We start from the raw sequence: 19,437 nt of genomic DNA, 5'->3' as shown, positions 1-19,437 counted from the left end.
AATCCAGTGCAGGTCCTCCTGTCATCTGTAAGGGCATCGTCCATTCAGCATGCAAATTTATGGGTATTACTAATTTATTCAATTGATTGTTTGTCAGATTATTTTTAATCACTTACCTAATATGCTTTCAAGTTTTTATGTGACACAGCAGAAGATCAGTTACCTAAGTTGTTTATAATGGTGCATCAGGTTACTGGTTGGGAAGCATTGATGATATGAGTTAGTAATTGCTTGTCATGAGGCACCAACAATTTCACTGGTACTGTCTCAGTTTTTCTGTGTGGACTATATAGACTCCACAGCTGATATTACTGTTGGTTGGTGATGGTGATACCATGCTTTATGCTAATGATTTGCTGACCATACTTCTCTTGATGACTCTTTATACACTCAAGTGCAGATACTTGGCTAAATCAAGGTTGCACGTCAACTTTTAGGTTATTTAATAAGAATATTTTACCTAAATATCTCTCTTGTGAAATCTGTTACATGTAATTTGGTTTCAAGACCCAAGTTTTGCAAAATAGTGTCCCTTAGGCTGCACTCATATGTAGGTTATATATTTTAGATTATAAAAGTTTAAGGTTTCAGTTGTCAAACATTTATTAATAAAATTCTCATTAGTTGCTTGGTGCGTTTTGCACAATAACATGTACCAACATAATCTTTTTGTAGTTAAATGGTGTATGATGACATCACAGCATTAGAGGTTTGTTGACGAATTTAAATAGCGGTGCTTTATTTTTTTGGTAATAATATGGTGGGGATATTTTGGGGAGGACTCAAGACAGACTATGTATGTGGAGAGGTGTTGGGTACAAGAAAATTGTTTGCAGGCATAGATAGCATTGTAGAATTCAGTGAGCTTATGATTCTTTTTCCCTTGTTTGGAAAGTTGCACTAACTAGGAATTGGCCTATACTGAAGGGAAGATGAGGACATCAAGGACTATCTATATTCACAATGTTCTTCCTCCATCTGTCAACTCTTATTTTGTATTGCAGTTTTAGGTGGAAAATCTTGTGTCCATGGTCAAGAAGGCCTGTACCAATATGTTTAATGCATAAGACTTAAAAAAACAGGGATTCTGATTATTTGTGGCAGTTTCTGATTAAGTTGTATGGTCATAGTTGAGAGTTGCAGTCTAACATAACGGTAGCTGACAAAATTCTCTTACAAGTAGAATTTAATTTATTAGGTTTTCTTTGGCTGGTCTTCTATTTTCTATCGTTGACATATCAAGTTCTGGTTTATGGTATTTACTTTTTGTTATACTACTTTATATTTTGGAGCTCTGGCTTTCTCAGAATTTACTGGGCCATGTGTTTGTTTCATGTTTAATATGTGTATCGGTTTAGACATAGACTAGCATCTCCTTTAGGCCTTTTTGTGCCATGGAATCTAGGAGGTGATACCAGTTTATCAGTCATTCTTTGTAGGATGATAGTACTACCAATTAGCATTAAATAGCATCCACAGAACTCTGTTTCTGTTGACTAGTAATTTTCTAGTATGTCTTTCCAGATATCTGTGGTTGTCTTTGTAGACATAACAAGAACACTTATATGAGCGCTAAATATGGGATGAAATTGACAACTTATATTTGCATGAAAAATAGATTGCAAACATCAGGGTGCATGTCAATTGTTGGCCTATATGGCATGTGGTGATACAAAGTCTTCTTGAATTGTATGAATGTCAGATAGAATTTGTTTTGTTAAAGGTATTGCACGATACATAAAGGATCACAATATATACAAAAAGTTTATGTTGCTGAAATGATAATGTTGAGGCGAGTATATGGAGTTAAAGATAGGTGAAATAATACTTTAGTCATGAATAATTATGTACCATTTCGATGGAGAATAAAATGAGAGAAAATTGTTTAAGATGGGATGAACATGTGCTCTGGAGACCTACAAATGCAGTAGTTAGAAGAGGTGAAATGCTTAGTAGTATGACGAGAGTTAGATGAAGATCATCTAAAAAGAAGTTTATAGAAACTATAAATAAAGATCTAAATATCTGTAACTTAACAGAATATATAGCCGACCTTAAATGATTGAGACTTATGGTTTTGTTTTTATTGTTGTTGTTTAGGGGCCTAATTGTGCCATGTTGCAGTTGCTCTATTTTGTGCAATCTAGTATGAAAAGCATTATTGAAATCAAGCTTTTATATTATCCGGTAAATATGTTGACTAATCTGTCTGGCCTATATGTTCAATTATGCAAGTAAATATAGTTGCTAGCTCTAGTATCTTGAGGGGTTTATGGAGTTGAGTAGCATATGGAGTGGTTTGTTTGCTTTTTATCAATGAAATACCCTTGGCCCATTTTAAGTTTCTTTTATGTTGGCTCTTCTCTGGGTCTTGCATGACATATAGATTGACTTCATTCTTATGTGTGTGAAATATTTCTCGTTTTCCCTTTTCAAGATTCTACTTAGATTAATTTTGGTACCCAGGTGAGATTCAATCATCAGGACTAGCTTCATTGTGCAGCATGTTTAGTCTTGAGAAGCCATATCTTATTCTATCAAGTCTGAGTAAATATTGCAGGTTTATGACTTCTCTGCATCAGGATCATAGAGGCACTAGACTCTTTAAAGTGAATGTCTGTCCTTAAAACACATCTCAGTGCATAAAGCTTTGTCCTAATTCTCTTTGGAAGGCATTTCAACTAATAATGCAGTGAAGAATCTTGAATATTGATGAAATCTTGCAATCCTGATGGTAATGTTTTTGCTAGATCCAGGTGGCTGCCAAGATGGTTCTGCTAGTTATGCATTACTTATATAAGGATTTTGTGTTGTGTTTGGGCTTATAAAAATGGATATAATTTATTATGGGGATTACGCTCACTTTTCTGTTTTTTTTCATGAATTATTAATATGCTTCTCAGTTTGCCATCAATGGGTTTAATAGAAAGTTCGTTTTTTGGTTTCTTGTCTTTTGGGATTCCAGTCTAGCTGATAGAAATCATCTTCTTTCCAGTGGGGTCAGTTGGAAAATTGAGGTGTATCTCAGTAGTCCTATTTCTAAAACCCTCTTCAATTTGTCTTCAAGTTGTAGTCTGTTTATTTCTACATATCTAATACCCTATTTGGAATCTTCAATTTGTCTTCAAGTTGTACCCTGTTTCACATATGTCCTATTCTTTTTTACATTTATAGTTTTCATTCACATTTTGTTTTACTTCAAACGTAAGTGATGCTTGCTGACCCTTTTTCCTGAACTGCATAATCCAATTTCTTCTTTACTTCAAACTTCTAATATGTTATTGCAGTGATTTAGTTAGAGATGATTATGGGCTTCCTTGCATGGGTTAATCAGACATTCTAGGTGTGAAGGTAGTGGTGTTTCAGAAGTGCATACTGTCGTCTTGTCTCAATTATAGTGATCCAAGTTAGTGATAAATCTTACCTTCCTTGCGTAGGTTCTCAATGGATGCTACACATTGGAGGAGGTTGGTAAGTGTGACATCTTTTTCAACTTTTTTTGTGAATCCACTAGTCCCTTTTAAAGAGCATGGATTGTGTAGCCAAGGAGATTTCTCCTTTTTCCTTTAGATATGCTTGGATCCTTCTGAGAGGGTTAATGTATGACCACTTTGGGCTATTTCTTTATGTTCTTTTTCTTCATGACTTGTTTGTTTGGATGATACTCTATTCAGAAATAATTGGTGAGGTTTATACTATGGAATTTTGGTCAGCCGAATCATTAACTCTTTCTAAAATCGAGACCAAGCAAAATCGTAATGGGGGTATTTCAAAACAAAATTTGAAAAAATGAAATAGTTTTCTGTGCTTTGCACTTGAGGGCATTCATGGAGGATGATCTTGCAAATAAACATTATTAGTAGTATGCTCCAAACAGTTTTCATCTTTATTTGTAAATAGTTATTGATAACATGTTCATTATGATTGGCCTCTGAAACATCAATACTCGTCATCTCTTTCTTGCCATTCCCCTACGTATAGTCAATTATATGAATTGCATTAAGTGTACAAATATTTCTTTTTTGTAGAAAACTTTACTGATGTTTCTGCTGAATCGTTGAGATGTGGGAGGCTCAAGTTCAAATCAACTAGATGTATTGTGATTAGGTGTGTTATGGATTGGCATTACGTAGTTACCATCATCATCTCCTCAGAGTCAATAACCGTTACTCTCTTCGCTTCTTCTAATATCTTCACTCTTATCCTTAGATCTTCTTACCAGCATTTTTATCATCATTAATTTGAAGGACAAAGGATCGCTGTTAGTACACCATAAAAGTATTACAGCCTGCGTTATATGAAACGAAAATAGATGTTATTTATCGGTGGAATCTTGTTCATTGAATTCTTGATGGGAGTAGTAGTTCACTCAATTGTTGTCTTTGAGGTTCATGGTCTGCGTCTTTTTCTTTCAAATATTTATGGAAATACAAATACGAATGTTCCTACTAAAGTTTAGCTATTTACTTGTTAAACAACACGAAATGCATCACTTATTTCAGTGTCTATCACAAACTTGGTGTGATCCAACGAACCACTGAGACAATGGCATCCACATTAATTGTGGTCCATTTGATTCCTGTGACATATTCTGACTTTGTTCTTTGGTGATAATTCCTCGTACCAGGTTCAGCTGAACCTGACGGTGGTCCATTTACCAGAAGCTGTTTCTAGGTCAAGTGGAACCCATGACTAAGATGCTCTTCATGCTCTATTTTCCTGTCTTCTCCATGCTTCGAGGGACCATATTAAATACCACAACCATTGCTGATAACAAGGCCTAAGGTGTTATCCTTGTATCCTTGATGTGCGTTGTAGAACTCAACGTGCTGTGTTTTGATCCTAGTGTCAACTAGGAGAGTTTGCCTCTATACTCCTCATGACTGATTTTTTTGGAAGGAAAGAGGCGTGGGACATTCCCTCGATTCGTTCTCCAGAGAACCTCTTGTGAGCATCCTCTGTCAGTTTCTCCTTTTGTCTTTTCGTTGCATTGAGTCTATGATATGACTAGCATCGATCATCAATGCAATTATATATATATATATATATATATATATATAGAGTACTGTATCATATGTAGACTTTATCAAGTCATGGATTTGCCCATAGTTTGTAGGTTCATATAGTCATCTGACCCTGCAATCAATGTTGCAATGGAATTACCAAAAATTTGAGGCCGATGTAAAGGCCAATCTTATCTAAAGCCAGAAAAATCCTCGAGCATTCAAATGTTGAGGACCATTGCAGAAAGCAATAAACACAACGGAATCTCTGTCGTATGCATGCTCATGTGGAGAACAGATTCACAACTATGGCTTACTCTGCTCTGTCTTCGGTCAAGACTCAGTGGTTGATGGTTGTAGCTAATCATGCTGTTTTGGGATTCACTAAATCAACATCTATGTGTTGAATAAAAGACTTCCAAGTCCAATCCAAGTGTCAAACAGGAAGATTCTGTACTCTGGGTAGGGATTCTACGTGTTTAAGAGCTGCCATTGATGTCCGGAATGCCACCTTCAATTCACGTTGTAATTGGAGAGATCAGTAAATGGAGAACACCTCCTTCTGTTCTTCTCTCCACCCTCGAAAGGTTGAATCTTGTTTGTAGTCGGTATGGTCATGTTGACGAGCTGCAAACCTACCTACAGTGAACACACCCATCAACAACTGTCATTTGAGAGAGAGAGAGAGAGAGATGTTATATATTAAGCTTGGCTTCCCTTTGAGCCTTCACATGTGAATCCATGTCAGGAACTGTGTAGTTGGGTAGCTCCCAACCAAAGCAGTCTACTGCTGCTGCTGCTGCTGCTGCTGCTCTCTGCAACCACTGACTGGTATTCAGTTTCTTCCCAGCCTTTTGGGTTGTGCTGCTGCTTTATCCAACCTTCTATCTTCTCCACTGTTCTCACTTTGTTCAGTCTACTCTTCTGTTCTTCCTATTTCCCCTGTTTTGACATGGATTCATCTTAGGGTTTGCTTCTTCTCCTTGTGTAGTTGCCATCTCTAGTGGTTCTGGTTCCTTTGATGGTGGTTTTTAGTGTTGTCGATCGGTCACGTACAGGGAGACAGCGGTATAAGATGGATGGAGAGAGGAAGGAGCGGTAGGAGTAGGGAAAGACAGAACAGCGTAAGGTAACGAAACAGGGGAGGCGAGAAAAAGAGTTCTGAGAGGGGGGTTGCCCTGATGGACTGGGACTCCAAGATCCCTCTATGGGATTTAGCAGACCTCGGCCGAGATGCCGATCCAAGCGTTGGCATCGGCTGCGGCCTGGGACGCCGGCCGAGCGAGGTGGACTGCTCGGTCGATCTGAAGCTTGGGGGATCTGGAGATTTTGTGCCGTCACATGGCTGGAAAGACCAACCTAAGGTGCCGACGATGGCGGCCTCGTCTGGTGCGTCGAAGAGGCTTCCCCGAAACCCTGGAAATGGCAGCCAGAAAGCGGCATGCTCGGTCGACGGGTGCAAGGCGGATTTGAGTGGTTGCAGGGAGTATCACAGGCGCCACAAGGTCTGCGAAGCCCATTCCAAGACGCCGGTGGTGATGGTCGGTGGGCGAGAGCAGCGTTTCTGCCAGCAGTGCAGCAGGTAATGCAACCACAACAACTTCTTGCTGCCGATTCCCCAATCATCGCATGGTCAGTAGCCATTTGTGATGTGTTCCTTTCTATTACTCCAAGTTTTGTGTACGCAACGTGCTCGTCGAATTGCTTTCTAAGTTACTTTCTTTTATGAATGTTCATTGTGAGGATCTCTCATCTGATGCTGAACTATTTTATGATAACCTTTGTCTCTGCTTTTCTTGATCAGTTCATCAAAGTAATTCTTAGGCATCTTGTTGCTTGTTCATAGATAAGATTGATCTGAAGTGTTTTCCAAGACTGCCTTCTAAATATCACTTGTGGAATCTGCAACTGTCTATTTGTCATGGTAAAGGATCAGAACATATTTTTCTTCAGGAACTTTTTCCTTTAATATGATATTACTATATCTTTTATGGAAAAAATCTATATTGATTTATTAGTTAGAGATATCTTTCGTCTCCTTAGTTCTTCCTTTTTAAGTCTTGAACAAATATTAGTTAGAGGTATGAAATTTGCACAAATTTTGAACGTCAGAAGAAATAAAAATGGCATCACTAGGTTTCTTTTATTTTATATCATTTAAACAGAAACAGGCCTATCAACCATACTGGCTGGGCTTTGATTTTATATATTTTTTCAAAATTTATTGATTATGTAACTACACATCCAAATAAGACATTATAAATTTATGTATCAATTGTAGTGGAAAAAATGATGCCATGCCACTGTTCAAGTTGACAATGTCTGCAAGTAACATTTTACTTTATCCTCACAAATCATTTTCTGAATTCTGCCCTCAATCTAAATTCAGTCTAAGCAGATTGGTGTTATCAGTGACTTGTTCCATCTTGCAAATATCTGGACCATGCCTAACCATGTGCTTAAAACACTTTTTATTGAAGCCATTTTCTTTAATTCTTGCATTTGCACAAAATTGTTTCTCCTCCCTTTTTTTCTCATTTAGTGAAATAAAGGGAGAATATTCTACTCTTTTGTGCCCACTCTAATTTTGCATCAATCCTTAAGTTGCTCTCTTCAAATGTCTAGTTATTTCTTCGAATATTTGCACTTGCTTTCATCTTGTTGATGTGTTTGCATTCCTTCTTTTTTATTTGTATGTAGTATGTGTTATAGTTTGAGGAGAGCAGTTGCATATCTACCAGTCATGTGTAGTTGAGTTCAATTAGCATTTTCAAAGCTTCCTCCCATTTAACCTTTGTTTGTCCATGAATGTTTTACGCCTCACCTCTATTCGTGAATAATTTAATGTCCTTATCGTTCATATGTTTCTGATGCAGATTCCATTTACTGGTGGAATTTGATGAAGTAAAACGAAGCTGTAGAAGACGTCTTGAAGGTCATAATAGACGTCGAAGGAAACCGCAGCCAGATTCCATAAACTCAGGGAGCTTGTTTGCAAATCATCAAGGTGCTAAGTCTATCACTATATGTGTCTGGTGCCCATTCATCACGCAAACATAGTGTCATTACAGTTTAAAATGATGTGTATGCTAATATACCAGCTGCTAAGCAATTCTGTCGATCTTTCTTACATGAGATTTTTCATTCATTAGAGAAATAGTTTTATCTAAAATTTATTTTATGGGTGAACTGTTACCAGATATTAAGTTACTAAGTTTAAACCTTTGTCTAATTCATTAGATACAGGTTGACCATTAACAAATGTTGTTATTTACTACTTGCTGCAATATTTTAAAGACACACAATGCTAAAATGATATATTTGTCATTGGTCTTAATATCTGAGAACAATCCTAATAAATAAAATGTTTGAACCACTTGTATCCAGTAATCCAGGTATGGATTTTGATGCTGCACCTGCATGAGTGCCACTTTTTCCAAAGTTCTATTATATGGATGCTTTCAATTTATTTCGAAAAATATTGTCAAGTTTCCATATTTATTTAGATCAAGGAGAGTTGAATCAATTTCTTATCCGCTTCTTGGACAGGGGCCACATTTTCTTCATATCCTCCAATATTTCCAACAGCTACACCAGAACCCAATTGGCCTGGAGCTGTCAAGACCGAAGACACTGCTCTCTATGCACATTGCCTGCCTTCTCATGGCACAAACAGAAACCATAATGTTCTCAGTACCCACAGCTGGAGCCAAGAAGGAAGGCAGTTTCCTTTCTTGCAGGAGAACAAGACCACCTTCAGCAAAATAACACTAGGAATCCCAGTAGGCCAGCCACATCTCAGGACATTCATGCCGTCCGGTAACAGCTGCAGCGGCGGCAAGATATTCTCTGATGGATCATCTGAACCTATCGACTCCGATTGTGCTCTCTCTCTTCTGTCAGCACCAACTCCGAGCATCAACACAGGCTTAGGCCAAATGGTTCAGATTCCTGCAGGTCAGCCTCATGCTTCAAGTTTGCACCATTGTGGTCTACCACATTACTTGCAGGCTTCCGACGACACAGCACCATCTGTGTTTTCATGTTCAGGGATGGAAGACGATCATGCGGGCATTTTTCTGGTCTCTGATGCTAATGAATCTGAGATACATTTCCCAAATGTACTTCATGTTGGGGGTGAAGGTTCATCGGTGGGGACATCTCAAAGCCTTCCATTTTATTGGCAGTGTTAGGTCCAGCTCCAGTAAGGTATCTTTTAGCTAAACATTGTTGGGGCACAGCTTCTGATCCCTCCATGATCTGAAGCTTTTTTTTCTCATTTTATTTCCATGACCTGGAAGAAGATGGACTACCTTAATTTACTTGTGGTAGAATAACTAACCAATGCTGGAATCGAATTATGATTAAGATTGTTGTGTTTGCTATGGTATCCTGTATTCTGAACTTGTGGTGGCTTCTGATTCCAACTATTCTTTGTATGTATTATTAGAAGCAGTACATTTTGATGCTGAACTCTTTGATGTTAATTTTCTTGATGGCAGTGAAAGTGATACAACTCAAAAGGCAGCTCCTGCTGTTGTTCTTGGGATTTTAGCTCATGTATTTGGATTTGAAAGCCATATTGTTGACTTTTATACATAACAATAATAGAACAGGATACACCAACTCAATCTACTAACGAATATTATAGAGCTTGTTAGATGAATAATGTTTTATGAATGTAAGCATTGGACAGTAATATTTTATGGATCTCAGGATAGTTAAAAAATAATATCTATAAAAAATTTGTATGGCCAAAAAAATTAAGATGAACATAATAATAACTACAATAAAATTGTAAATCTCAATTATTTGAGTTCAAGTATATTTTTTTGTTATTGAATTACATGGATCTTCTTTTATCATTGATCTGAAAAAAAATCATATGTTTAGTTAAATTTAATATACTTAAATATTTATGTATAGTTTCTATTATAGTCTTTTTAGATTTTTTTTCTATCTTTTTAGTTTCTATTATAGTCTTTTTATTTTATTTACTAGTACAGTTTAAGGTTTTCAAAGCACATGCTCATATCATTTTAAATGATTTTCTTTTAATTTTATCCTAAGTAATACCTAATTATTCATGAATAAAAATATTTTTTTTATCTTTTTTTGTAATTCCACGCATCCATCTTAATATTCTTATCTTGACAATTCATTTTTTTTTATACATATTATTTTTTAGCTACCCAACACTTAGATCCATAAAACATTATTAGTTTCATAATTATCCTATAAATTTTTTCTTTTAATCTCAAGGATATCTTATGATCCCACAAGACACATTTGTCGTTATCTTAATCATCATATTTTTACTCTACGAATAATACATTCATTGATCTTTCCATCATATTTTTACTCTTTAAATGTGTGGATTTATTAAAAAATTAAAAAAAAAAATATTTTTAATCATAAACAATTAAGTATGACTTTAATAAAAAAAATAAAATAATATGTACATACTTTGAAGAGACTTATCGACGCGATAATTAAAAGAGATGAATAATTATTATTAATGATATAATTAGAGTTAAAGAAAGATATAAATTCTTTTAACAAAAATTATAAATAAAAATTTAAATACTCCTTTAACTTTTTATAAACTCTCCGACGGATAACTAATACAAGAAATGACAGCCATCTTGATTTGTTTATGAACTCTCCCGACAGATAAGCAATACTGAGGAATAGCGTATCATATTATGTTGGTATTACCGGGAAGTCCATAAAAGACATGTTTCTGACGCTTATGCCATTAAGTACTCCAAAGTAAGCACATCATGGAGGCCAATGGACCCCACTAGACAGACTCCCACTTGTGTCATTGCAATCTCCATAATTATGCAACAAAAGTATTGCCACTCATTAGAGATTAATTTTCTTCTAACAAACGAACCATAAAGTTATCAATAGGCAACACCTACAGATTAATTTTCTTCTATAGAAAATAATCATGGAGTATCAATAGCCAACACCTACAGATTTTACTTGTTAGAAGAAGACAAATCTTAGTATAACGGAGACAATATGATTAGAAAGTCTCGTTAAAATATTTAAAGATAAGACCGTATATATTGATCGTCTCCTCTCCGGCTTCCAACACATTGTTTGTCATCTGATGCTTTTGCTTTGCACTTCTCAAAGTTTTGTTAGGAAAAGACTACCAACCACAAAATCTTAGTTGAACTTTCAGTTCATGCCAACCTGTTGCTACATCTCCCTTGAGAGTGACTCCATCAATCTACTTATGAGCATAATTCATTCCTGTGCATGATAGAAGCAGAGCCAAGCTAGGAATCACTAACCCATGTTTTCTTGTGAAGAAACTGACCTGCCTTCCAAGTCTCCAGATCTCTTCCTCTCCTCTCAGGCCTAAAGCAGTATGTAAAGTGCAGGGTTGGCATGATCTCAAAAGCATGCTCTTCCATTACATCTTCCTTCCCTTTTGCTTCTCCCCAGCCATTTCTTAGTCCTTAAGCATGCCATGAATTCCTTCCCCCTCTCCGCCACCATTTCCACAACACATGTTATAAGCTCCATCTGCAGCTGATCGATCCAATCATCCGAGTGTCGCAGGCAGACCAAGAGAAGGGAAGATGTCCACCGACTGGGGGCCGGTGATTGTCGCAGTGATCCTCTTCATCCTGCTGTCTCCGGGCCTCCTGTTCCAGCTGCCCGCAAGGTCTCGAGTGGTGGAGTTTGGGAACATGAGTACCAGCGGCATCTCGATTCTTGTTCACAGCATCCTCTTCTTTTGCTTGCTAACCATCTTGGTCATTGCCATCGGCATACACATCCACGCAGCTTGATCAAAAGATGGAGAGCTGATTTCCTTCTCCTCCATCCCTGGAGCTTTCCACCACCGGCTTGGCGGTGCTCTCTTTGGCATTTACCCGAACGATTGATACACAGAGAATGTTATTGTTTTCGTCTGACATGTGTGTTTCTTAAGGGAGACACCACCAAATGTTGCATCTGTAACTGATAATAAATCGCTCATACTTTGTCCTCTCACTCTGTAATTTGCAATCCTTGATACAGAGCAGTATGTGTGCATCAATGAAAGAGGTGTGGTGGCTATCAGAACAACTCCACCCAAAGGGGAGAGAGCTCTTAAAATTCTAGGGTTCTGAGCACCCATATTATATGGCTGTAGATCAGATCAAAATGACACAGACACAAGAAAAAGAATATTTTGCAGCAAATGTAAGCAAAGCATCGAAATCCCCTTGCAAATTCCAACTAGATTAGGTTTTGGAGAATAGTAAAGCGAAGCAACACCACTTCGATTCCCTTCTAATCTTGAGGGATAGACTACATAAAGCAGCAACTTGAGTTGTGAGAGGACCTGGAAACCCTAGAGCGAGCACAAGAAACAACGAGAGGACGGCCGGATGCGTCGATTCAGCCGGTGTAGATATGGAGGCGGAGGGCGACGATGATGACGGAGTAGAGGGCGAAGAAGACGAGTGTGTGGAGGACGACGGCCTTTCCGTTGGTTCGCATGCTGCCGAAGTCCACCGCCCGGTGCGTGCCGGGCGCCTCCAGGACGAGCCCCGGCGACAGCAGCACGAATAGCACCACCCCAACTACCACCGGCGCCCAATCCGCCATAGAGCAACAATCTCCCCTTTCTCTTGTTAGTTCTTCCGACGAACGGCCACCGGATGATCGCTGGCGATGACAACGCAGAATGAGTAAAGTGCGGCGGCAGAGTAAGAGTGAGGGAGACGTGAGAGAAACCGGTGGAATAAAGAGTAGACAAGAAACGAGTACGACTCGCTAACATTTGATACAGCAATACTAATGCATCGCACCGATTAGCAATACTTCGGTGGGGCCCAGTTGTGGAACCCACTATGTTTTCCAATAACGAGGTCGGTAAGGAAGTGTGGAAGCCATCTGCTGTGCGGCAGTGCACCAACATTGGGAACCAATTATGGCTTCGGTCAACGCTCTAATTAGCCATGTGAGAGGACATATTGTTGACCGCAAATAGTCTCAATAAACGTAATATATTAGCAACCAACGAAATTAAGTGCCACAATTCTAATCTTCATACAGTAACAGCGCTCCTTTCCCTCTTACACACCTTCACCATCAGACCATTCTTCATGTGGAGTATGATGGAAAGCTTCGGTTCCACCACATGTCCTTCCACCACCTCAAAGCGAAAGTTACGGAGCATGGCGGCCGCCACAGTCTTCATATGAATGAAAGCCATATCCTTGCCCTGACAGATCCTGGAGCCACAGCTGAAGGCGAAGAACTTGTGGGCAGGTTCGTGCCTCAGGTCTCCGCTCTCCGTGATCCATCGCTCGGGCTTGAACTCCATGCAGTCCTTCCCCCATAGTCCCTCCATTCTTCCCATGGAGTACGCATGGAAGACGAGCAGCGTTCCGGGACGCACCTTCTCGCCGCTGGGGAGCACGTCCGGCTTCGCCACTTCCCTGCTTTGAGCGTGGATGGGTGGGTAGAGCCTCAAACACTCGCACAGGGCCGCGTGCAAGTACACGAGCTTCCCAAGCCCGTCCCTGTCGAACGGCGTGTTAGGGTTCGGGGTTTCGTCCGGTGCCGCGGGCCAGTGTTGTTTCAGCTCCTCGAGGATCTCGTGCTCCGCGTGTGGGTGCATGGAGAGCAGCCAAAAGAACCACGTGAGCGTGGCCGCGGTGGTGTCTCTCCCCGCAAGCAGTAGGTTCAGTGCATTGTTCTTGATGAACTTGTCGAACTCGAGTGCGTTCTTCTCTCGCACGGTCGGCTGATGCATGTAAACAGTTAACAGGTCGGCTGCTGCTTCCTCATCGTCTACGCCGTCTTCGTGGGACCTGATCTCTTTGCTGATGCTCTCTTTCCTCCTCGTGATCGTGCTTGTCGCGAAATCGTCCATCACCCTGTGCGCCATCGCCAGCTTCTTCTCTTCACCGACTCCTAGCCACCGCAGCGCCTTCCACCAGAACTTGGGAACGATGTGCCGCAGAAAGATCACCTCCTCGGCGTCTCCCAAGGCCTTGGCGAATGGCACATCCGGGAAGTCGTCGGCGAGGCATCCGGGATCCACGCCGAGGATCAAGGAGCAAGCAGTATCGAAGGTCAGCCGCAAGAACACGTCCTGCAAGTCCACCACCTTGTTCTGCTCCGCCACGCCCTGCAGAAGAGGAATGAGCCGCTTCTCCACCTTGTCACGGCTAGCCTTGAGCTCGTAAGAGCGGAACCTCCTGTTGCTCATCAAGCTGTGAATCATCTTCCTCTGGCTCCTCCATGCCTCGCCATCGCTGTTGAGCAAGCTGTCGCCGAAGATGTCGAAGATCTCGGCGAACTCCTCGCCCTTGGGATAGTTGGACGACCTCGTAACGAAGACATAGTTCACGTTATCCGGGTCGCATGTGATCGTCATGTCCATGCCCGACAACCACGGACCTTTGAACACGAAGGTCCAGTTGGCCGCGGCCAGGAACTCGGCCGCATAATCATGGACCCGGCTGATATGAGAGAATAAATCTGGAACCATGCCGACAACAGGCAAATTCAACGGAAGCTTATGCCTCCGCAAGCGGTAGGAGGAGAAGAAGAAGAAGAAGGAAAGTAAGAAAGCCACGGAGATGAGGATTTCAGGGTAAGCCATCGAGAGGCTTGTTGAGCCCACTATCCAACCCCAAGCCATTAGTTTGGAGATCTCGGTTCGTTGCAGTGAAAGGTTCCAAAGTGCAAAGCCAATATATAGACTTCCAAAACCACGGAGATGCGACGTCATGCATTCGCTGTAGTAATACAACTTACGAGGAACGCATACGCTACGACAACATTAAGTCTTCCTCGTGCAACTTCCATGATAGTTGTAGAATGGGAAGTTTTGAGGTGAGAATCCTGCGGTGCGGGGCGAAGATGATAAGCATGCAAACTGTGTCGCAGAAACAGGCAACGTAGAAATGGAGAATGTACATATTGACCCGGCACTGCGATAACAGTTAAGAAAGACACCTCGTTACGCATCGAATTGCAACTTCTATGACCAGATTTTAAAGACTAGAGAGGATTTGTTTACCAGCCTTGATTTTGACTTTTTGTTTGGTAAAAGACCAAGTTTGACTTGGATTGTAATATGTCTTCCTAGTTTCGCGTTTGGAAATGGCCTATGTGACTGTGAGATCGGTCGTCTTCTTTTCCTTTTTTATCCTTTCTCTCATATTTAGGTACAGTGTATTTGATGACTAATGTAAGTTTTGATTGTACACAACGAAAATAATGAAAGTATTAAGGAGAGAATACATGGAAACGAAAAGAAAAGTCTCATATATTACTAATCAATTTATATATATATATATATATATATATATATATATATATATATATATAAGATTTACATGATTCGATACTCCTTTTATACATCTTGCATGCGTGTGTTTCATATGTTGGTCGAAAAATCGGATTTTATGAATACAAAATGGATTTGTCTTTGATGTCAGTCTAAGAGATGACGAAAAGGAGCAAGGTAGAGGATGAGGCCTTCTTTCCTGGATGTCGAGTCGAGTTTGTCTTGAGTTCACAAGTCAGCTAATTTCCATTATCAGCCAACTATATATCATTGATGTGTAGTGTACACTTGGGAGTTTGATAACTTTATTTGGAATTTGAATAAGAGAAAATTAATTTAAAAAATTGTAAGCCTGCACGTGCAATTTTGACTTGTGATTATGTTTGTACCTTTAGATATTTGCTATACATAATAAAAATAATAATAAAATATCATTTTTATTATTTTTATTATTAATTATATTATTGTTCTCACACCTCTTTATTATATTTATCAGAATCTAGTTATATTGATTTTACTCTCTATCACTTCATGTATTTGATGCTATTTTATCATGGATTTAGATGGTTTTGCTTAAGTCGTATGGTACTCTTACGTGTCTGTCCGCGAAGGTCTCCCCGAAGCCTCCTATGGTTCCTTAGGATTTATAAAAGAGAAAACGGGTTAGAAAAAACACATCACTCAGATCCACGAGTAAATATTTTCGAAAATATACAATGTAAATTACAAACATACTTTACGAGCTCTGAATAAATGTCTAAGGATTTCCCTTCGAATTCTGTCAGAATTATCCAACGATATTGAGTAGTTGCCCATCATTATGAGAAGAATATTTATGTTCATTTGATATCGTTGGATGTTGTTTTTCACTAGTCATTAGAAATATATATATATATATTAATAAATATCTTAAAAATTATTAAAATATAATTATAAATGGTAAAAAAATTGTCAATACAAATCTACTGAAATTAATGGGTGGTTTTATGCTCATAGCGGCCTACGAATTCAAACGGTCGTGAAATGATGGAAACTCGTCAAATCGGTGATGTCTCGATCTCTTCTTCGTCATTCTCGGTCCTTTCAATCCAGATTTGTCGCGGGGTGCAAGAGGTGGAACCATCTAGGGTTTTGATGAGGGTAATAATTGCGATAAGACTCGCGTGAAATCAGTTGCCCCAAATGACGCCTCACGCCTCTGTTGACCTGATGAGGCACCCGGTCAAAGCGGACCGGAATGCCTACCAAGGCACATTAACCACCCTGCTCAGGCTCGATCCCCCACGCCACGCCAACGGCAATGTCAGACGCCACCAGAAGTACAATCCTGCTCCCTGTGGGCAGGCACATCAAACAACGATAATCCTCGCTATAAAAACCCTCGCGCTCCGGGAAAAAGGGAGAGTGAACGGAGACAACAAAAAAAACCCCCTAAGGCTATCAACTAACTTGAACGTCGGAGGGGTCGGGTCGAGCTCCCCGACCCGACCTTGGTGCAGGTGCGAGGGCGAAGGTCGTCCACCAAAGGCGCAGGTGGGAGTTCTCTCTCGACAGAAACGGTGACCTTGTCCCAATCGGAATACCGTGATCGGCCACCTCAGCAATCAGGAGGAGCGTCCCTGGAAGATCCCGTCATCCGGACCCGAACCAAGCCGCGTCGATCCCGAGGCCACGACTTAAAGTTGTAACACTAACAGGTTTCAGTGTTCCATTCTGGGAGAGCCGAAACTCTCCGAGTGATCGCTCAGCCTCACTTCCGGAACACTTCATTGAAGGTTTTTTTCTCTTTGATTCCGGCCTTTTTCTCAACAAGGTTTCCATTTTCTAACTGTCTGCTGTCTTGAATTATGGAAGCTAGTCGAAGTATGAGGATTGTTCGGCTTGGAAGATTCCCAATTATTTGCCGTGTCTGTGGTTTGGAGTTCATCAATTTCCTTTCCGTCACAAAAAATGGGCACAGCAATTCTTACTTTGACAAATTTTTGGCTTCATCCCGTCGCATTCAGTGTTTTGGAGTTTATCTTCTGTCGGCGGTTGTATGCCTTTTGTTCGGAGTGAAGGAGAGTTTGTGCTTCGGCTGTCGAAGAATGCATAGTGGTGAAATCTAACAGGGGAAGGAGCAGTTTATGGAATTGGATGCAATAAAGGTGAGCCCTTTTGGGCCAAAAGATCGCGGAAAGAATGTTCCGTCAGAACTTTGGCCACAATTCTATGTATGGTCTCGGAAAAAAGACAACTCCAATTTGATGGGCATGAGAGATGCTGGATTTCACCATGGACCAATCTGAGTTTGTATATGACCAAACTTCCTTTTCTATATCAGCACTGCTGCTGCAAATGTTGTCCGTCAAACTCATGAGAAAGTAAGAAGAGTGCATGAAGAAGCACAAGTCGCTGCTAAAAACAGCAGAGACTTTTCGCAGGGGAATAATGCCTTGAAGAGGAACGTTAGGCATCTGTAGTTCGCAATGCCGCTTCTGGTGACAGTTTTGCTTGCAAAGAGAGGGAAGAGGCATCAGTGATGACCTTGGGAATGACAATGGAAGGGTCTTTGATGAACACATTGGTGCTTCTGAAGTAGCTATTTCTCAATGGGGTTTCTGGGGACATCTTGAAATCAAGAATGAGTACTACAGAAAACAAGTTTTGCAGTGATATATCTATCATACATGGATAGACAAAGCTATGTTGATTGAGAGGCCAAGTCGGTAATCCATAACCAGTTGGAAGAGTTCCTTTCTTCTACCATAGCTATAAATGAAGAGAGAAAATTCAAGAAAGAGACAGAAGCCAAGCAAAGATAAAGAAAATATAAAGCATGTGGTTTGTGGTGATTCTACTGAGCAGGATACATTAGATGAATCTAGGAATGAGGTGTAGCAGAGTACTCCCAAGAAGAATGGAAGAGTTCATAAATGAACATTCTGCTGATTTGGACGAGATGATCAACGAAGCAGTTTCAGTATATGTGCTTGATTTAGATTTCCATAGATTTGATAATGATTGTCCAGAAAAATCGTAGGGAAGCGATCAGGTATGATCTACTTACTATTTGCTGGTTTAGAATGTTATTGTCTTCAGTGCTTTCAAAGCCTACACAAGTTGTTTCACTTCAAAGTCCAATATTGAGTCTCGATCTTCAAGTTGGATTGCTCTTGATTTTTGCAAAACTGTTTGATGATTTCAGGCTGGATCTGATGTTGGTTTCTTTAACCTATTGGATAGGCATTATACTAGTATTCATATACCAATCAGTAACATCCAGTATCATTGGATGAAAGAAGACCTGGTGAATGTTCTTAATGATTCCAGGGGCATAAATTATTTGCAGCCTTGAGAAGTTCATGTGGTATTTCTGAACTTTTCAGCCTTATGCATGCAATTTCACTTGTGCTGATGTATAGGCAATCGACAATGTCTCATATGCATATGCCTATGCCGACGGTTTAATTCTTGAATGGTCACTCGCAAAGAACGCAATTAATTCTCGTTTAGATCATGGTTTGCAATTATCAAATATTTTTTTTGAATCCATTATTTTGCCTGAAATTTTGAACTATTGCATCTCTTTTTAATCAACATGTGTATCAAGTATTACTGTAACACTATTATTTCGGTCATAGGTCTCAAAGATTATGCTTCCACTATGTGCCGCATCTTGTGGCTTAGAACTCAAGGCTGCCTGATGGGTGCCAGTTGATACACAACCATTATTGCTGCAGTGAATGCCCTGGAAACCACTACTGATTGCTTTCTCAGAATGTTCTTGTCATTTAATGTCATCCTCAAATTAGTTTCCTCACAACATTCAGAACTAAAAGTACTTGAAGTTATTTATGAGGTATCATGGCATTACTACCATTTGGTTTTGCTCAAGAATTATATGTATGTTTCAAGAATTATTCTCTTCAAGATTAGTTCAATGCCTGAATCAATTTTGTTTTTTTCTATTTGGTTGGAATTGATTGTATGCTTGTTCTGCATTACACCTCTGATTATTATATCTTAGCTTTAAGCAGTCTATTTGTTGCTTGTGTTATCTTTTGTTCTGTGTACCTTCCAATGTAAGCCTTGCTTTACATTTAAGCGCTCCACAAACACCACTGCAGAATCTAACAA

At 39.7% G+C, this 19,437-nt stretch overlaps 3 protein-coding genes across 6 annotated transcripts; 2 read left to right on the top strand and 1 right to left on the bottom strand.

Annotated features, from left to right (window-relative positions):
* The first annotated feature begins 8 nt into the window (after positions 1–8).
* Positions 9–9,476, top strand: LOC135585295 (squamosa promoter-binding-like protein 16). Of its 4 annotated transcripts, none has more exons than XM_018826250.2 (6): positions 9–3,351; positions 3,438–3,471; positions 4,029–5,834; positions 6,062–6,585; positions 7,880–8,010; positions 8,553–9,476. In XM_018826250.2, exons 4-6 carry the CDS (start codon positions 6,185–6,187, stop codon positions 9,194–9,196), a joined length of 1,176 nt encoding a protein of 391 aa, XP_018681795.2. In that variant the 5' UTR covers positions 9–3,351; positions 3,438–3,471; positions 4,029–5,834; positions 6,062–6,184; the 3' UTR covers positions 9,197–9,476. The 4 variants fall into 4 exon arrangements, with proteins under 4 accessions (XP_018681795.2, XP_009402176.2, XP_065007918.1 ...); XM_009403901.3 differs by having other exon boundaries at positions 5,995–6,585; XM_065151846.1 differs by having other exon boundaries at positions 4,029–6,585; positions 8,553–8,960; positions 9,054–9,476.
* Positions 9,477–11,099: 1,623 nt separating this feature from the next.
* On the top strand, positions 11,100–12,020 carry LOC103986032 (uncharacterized). The gene has a single exon (XM_009403899.3). The coding sequence runs from the start codon at positions 11,603–11,605 to the stop codon at positions 11,813–11,815; it is 213 nt and encodes a 70-aa protein (XP_009402174.1). The 5' UTR covers positions 11,100–11,602; the 3' UTR covers positions 11,816–12,020.
* A 1,032-nt stretch (positions 12,021–13,052) lies between these two features.
* On the bottom strand, positions 13,053–14,636 carry LOC103986050 (noroxomaritidine synthase 2-like). Its single transcript, XM_009403922.3, has one exon. It carries the CDS (start codon positions 14,626–14,628, stop codon positions 13,063–13,065), a length of 1,566 nt encoding a protein of 521 aa, XP_009402197.3. The 5' UTR covers positions 14,629–14,636; the 3' UTR covers positions 13,053–13,062.
* Between the last annotated feature and the right edge of the window lie 4,801 nt (positions 14,637–19,437).

Source organism: Musa acuminata, chromosome BXJ3-5, assembly GCF_036884655.1.
Source record: "Musa acuminata AAA Group cultivar baxijiao chromosome BXJ3-5, Cavendish_Baxijiao_AAA, whole genome shotgun sequence".
In the NCBI taxonomy this organism is placed as follows: Eukaryota; Viridiplantae; Streptophyta; class Magnoliopsida; order Zingiberales; family Musaceae; genus Musa; species Musa acuminata.
Note: the sequence above shows the minus strand (reverse complement) of the source record. Positions and strands in the feature narration are given on the sequence as shown.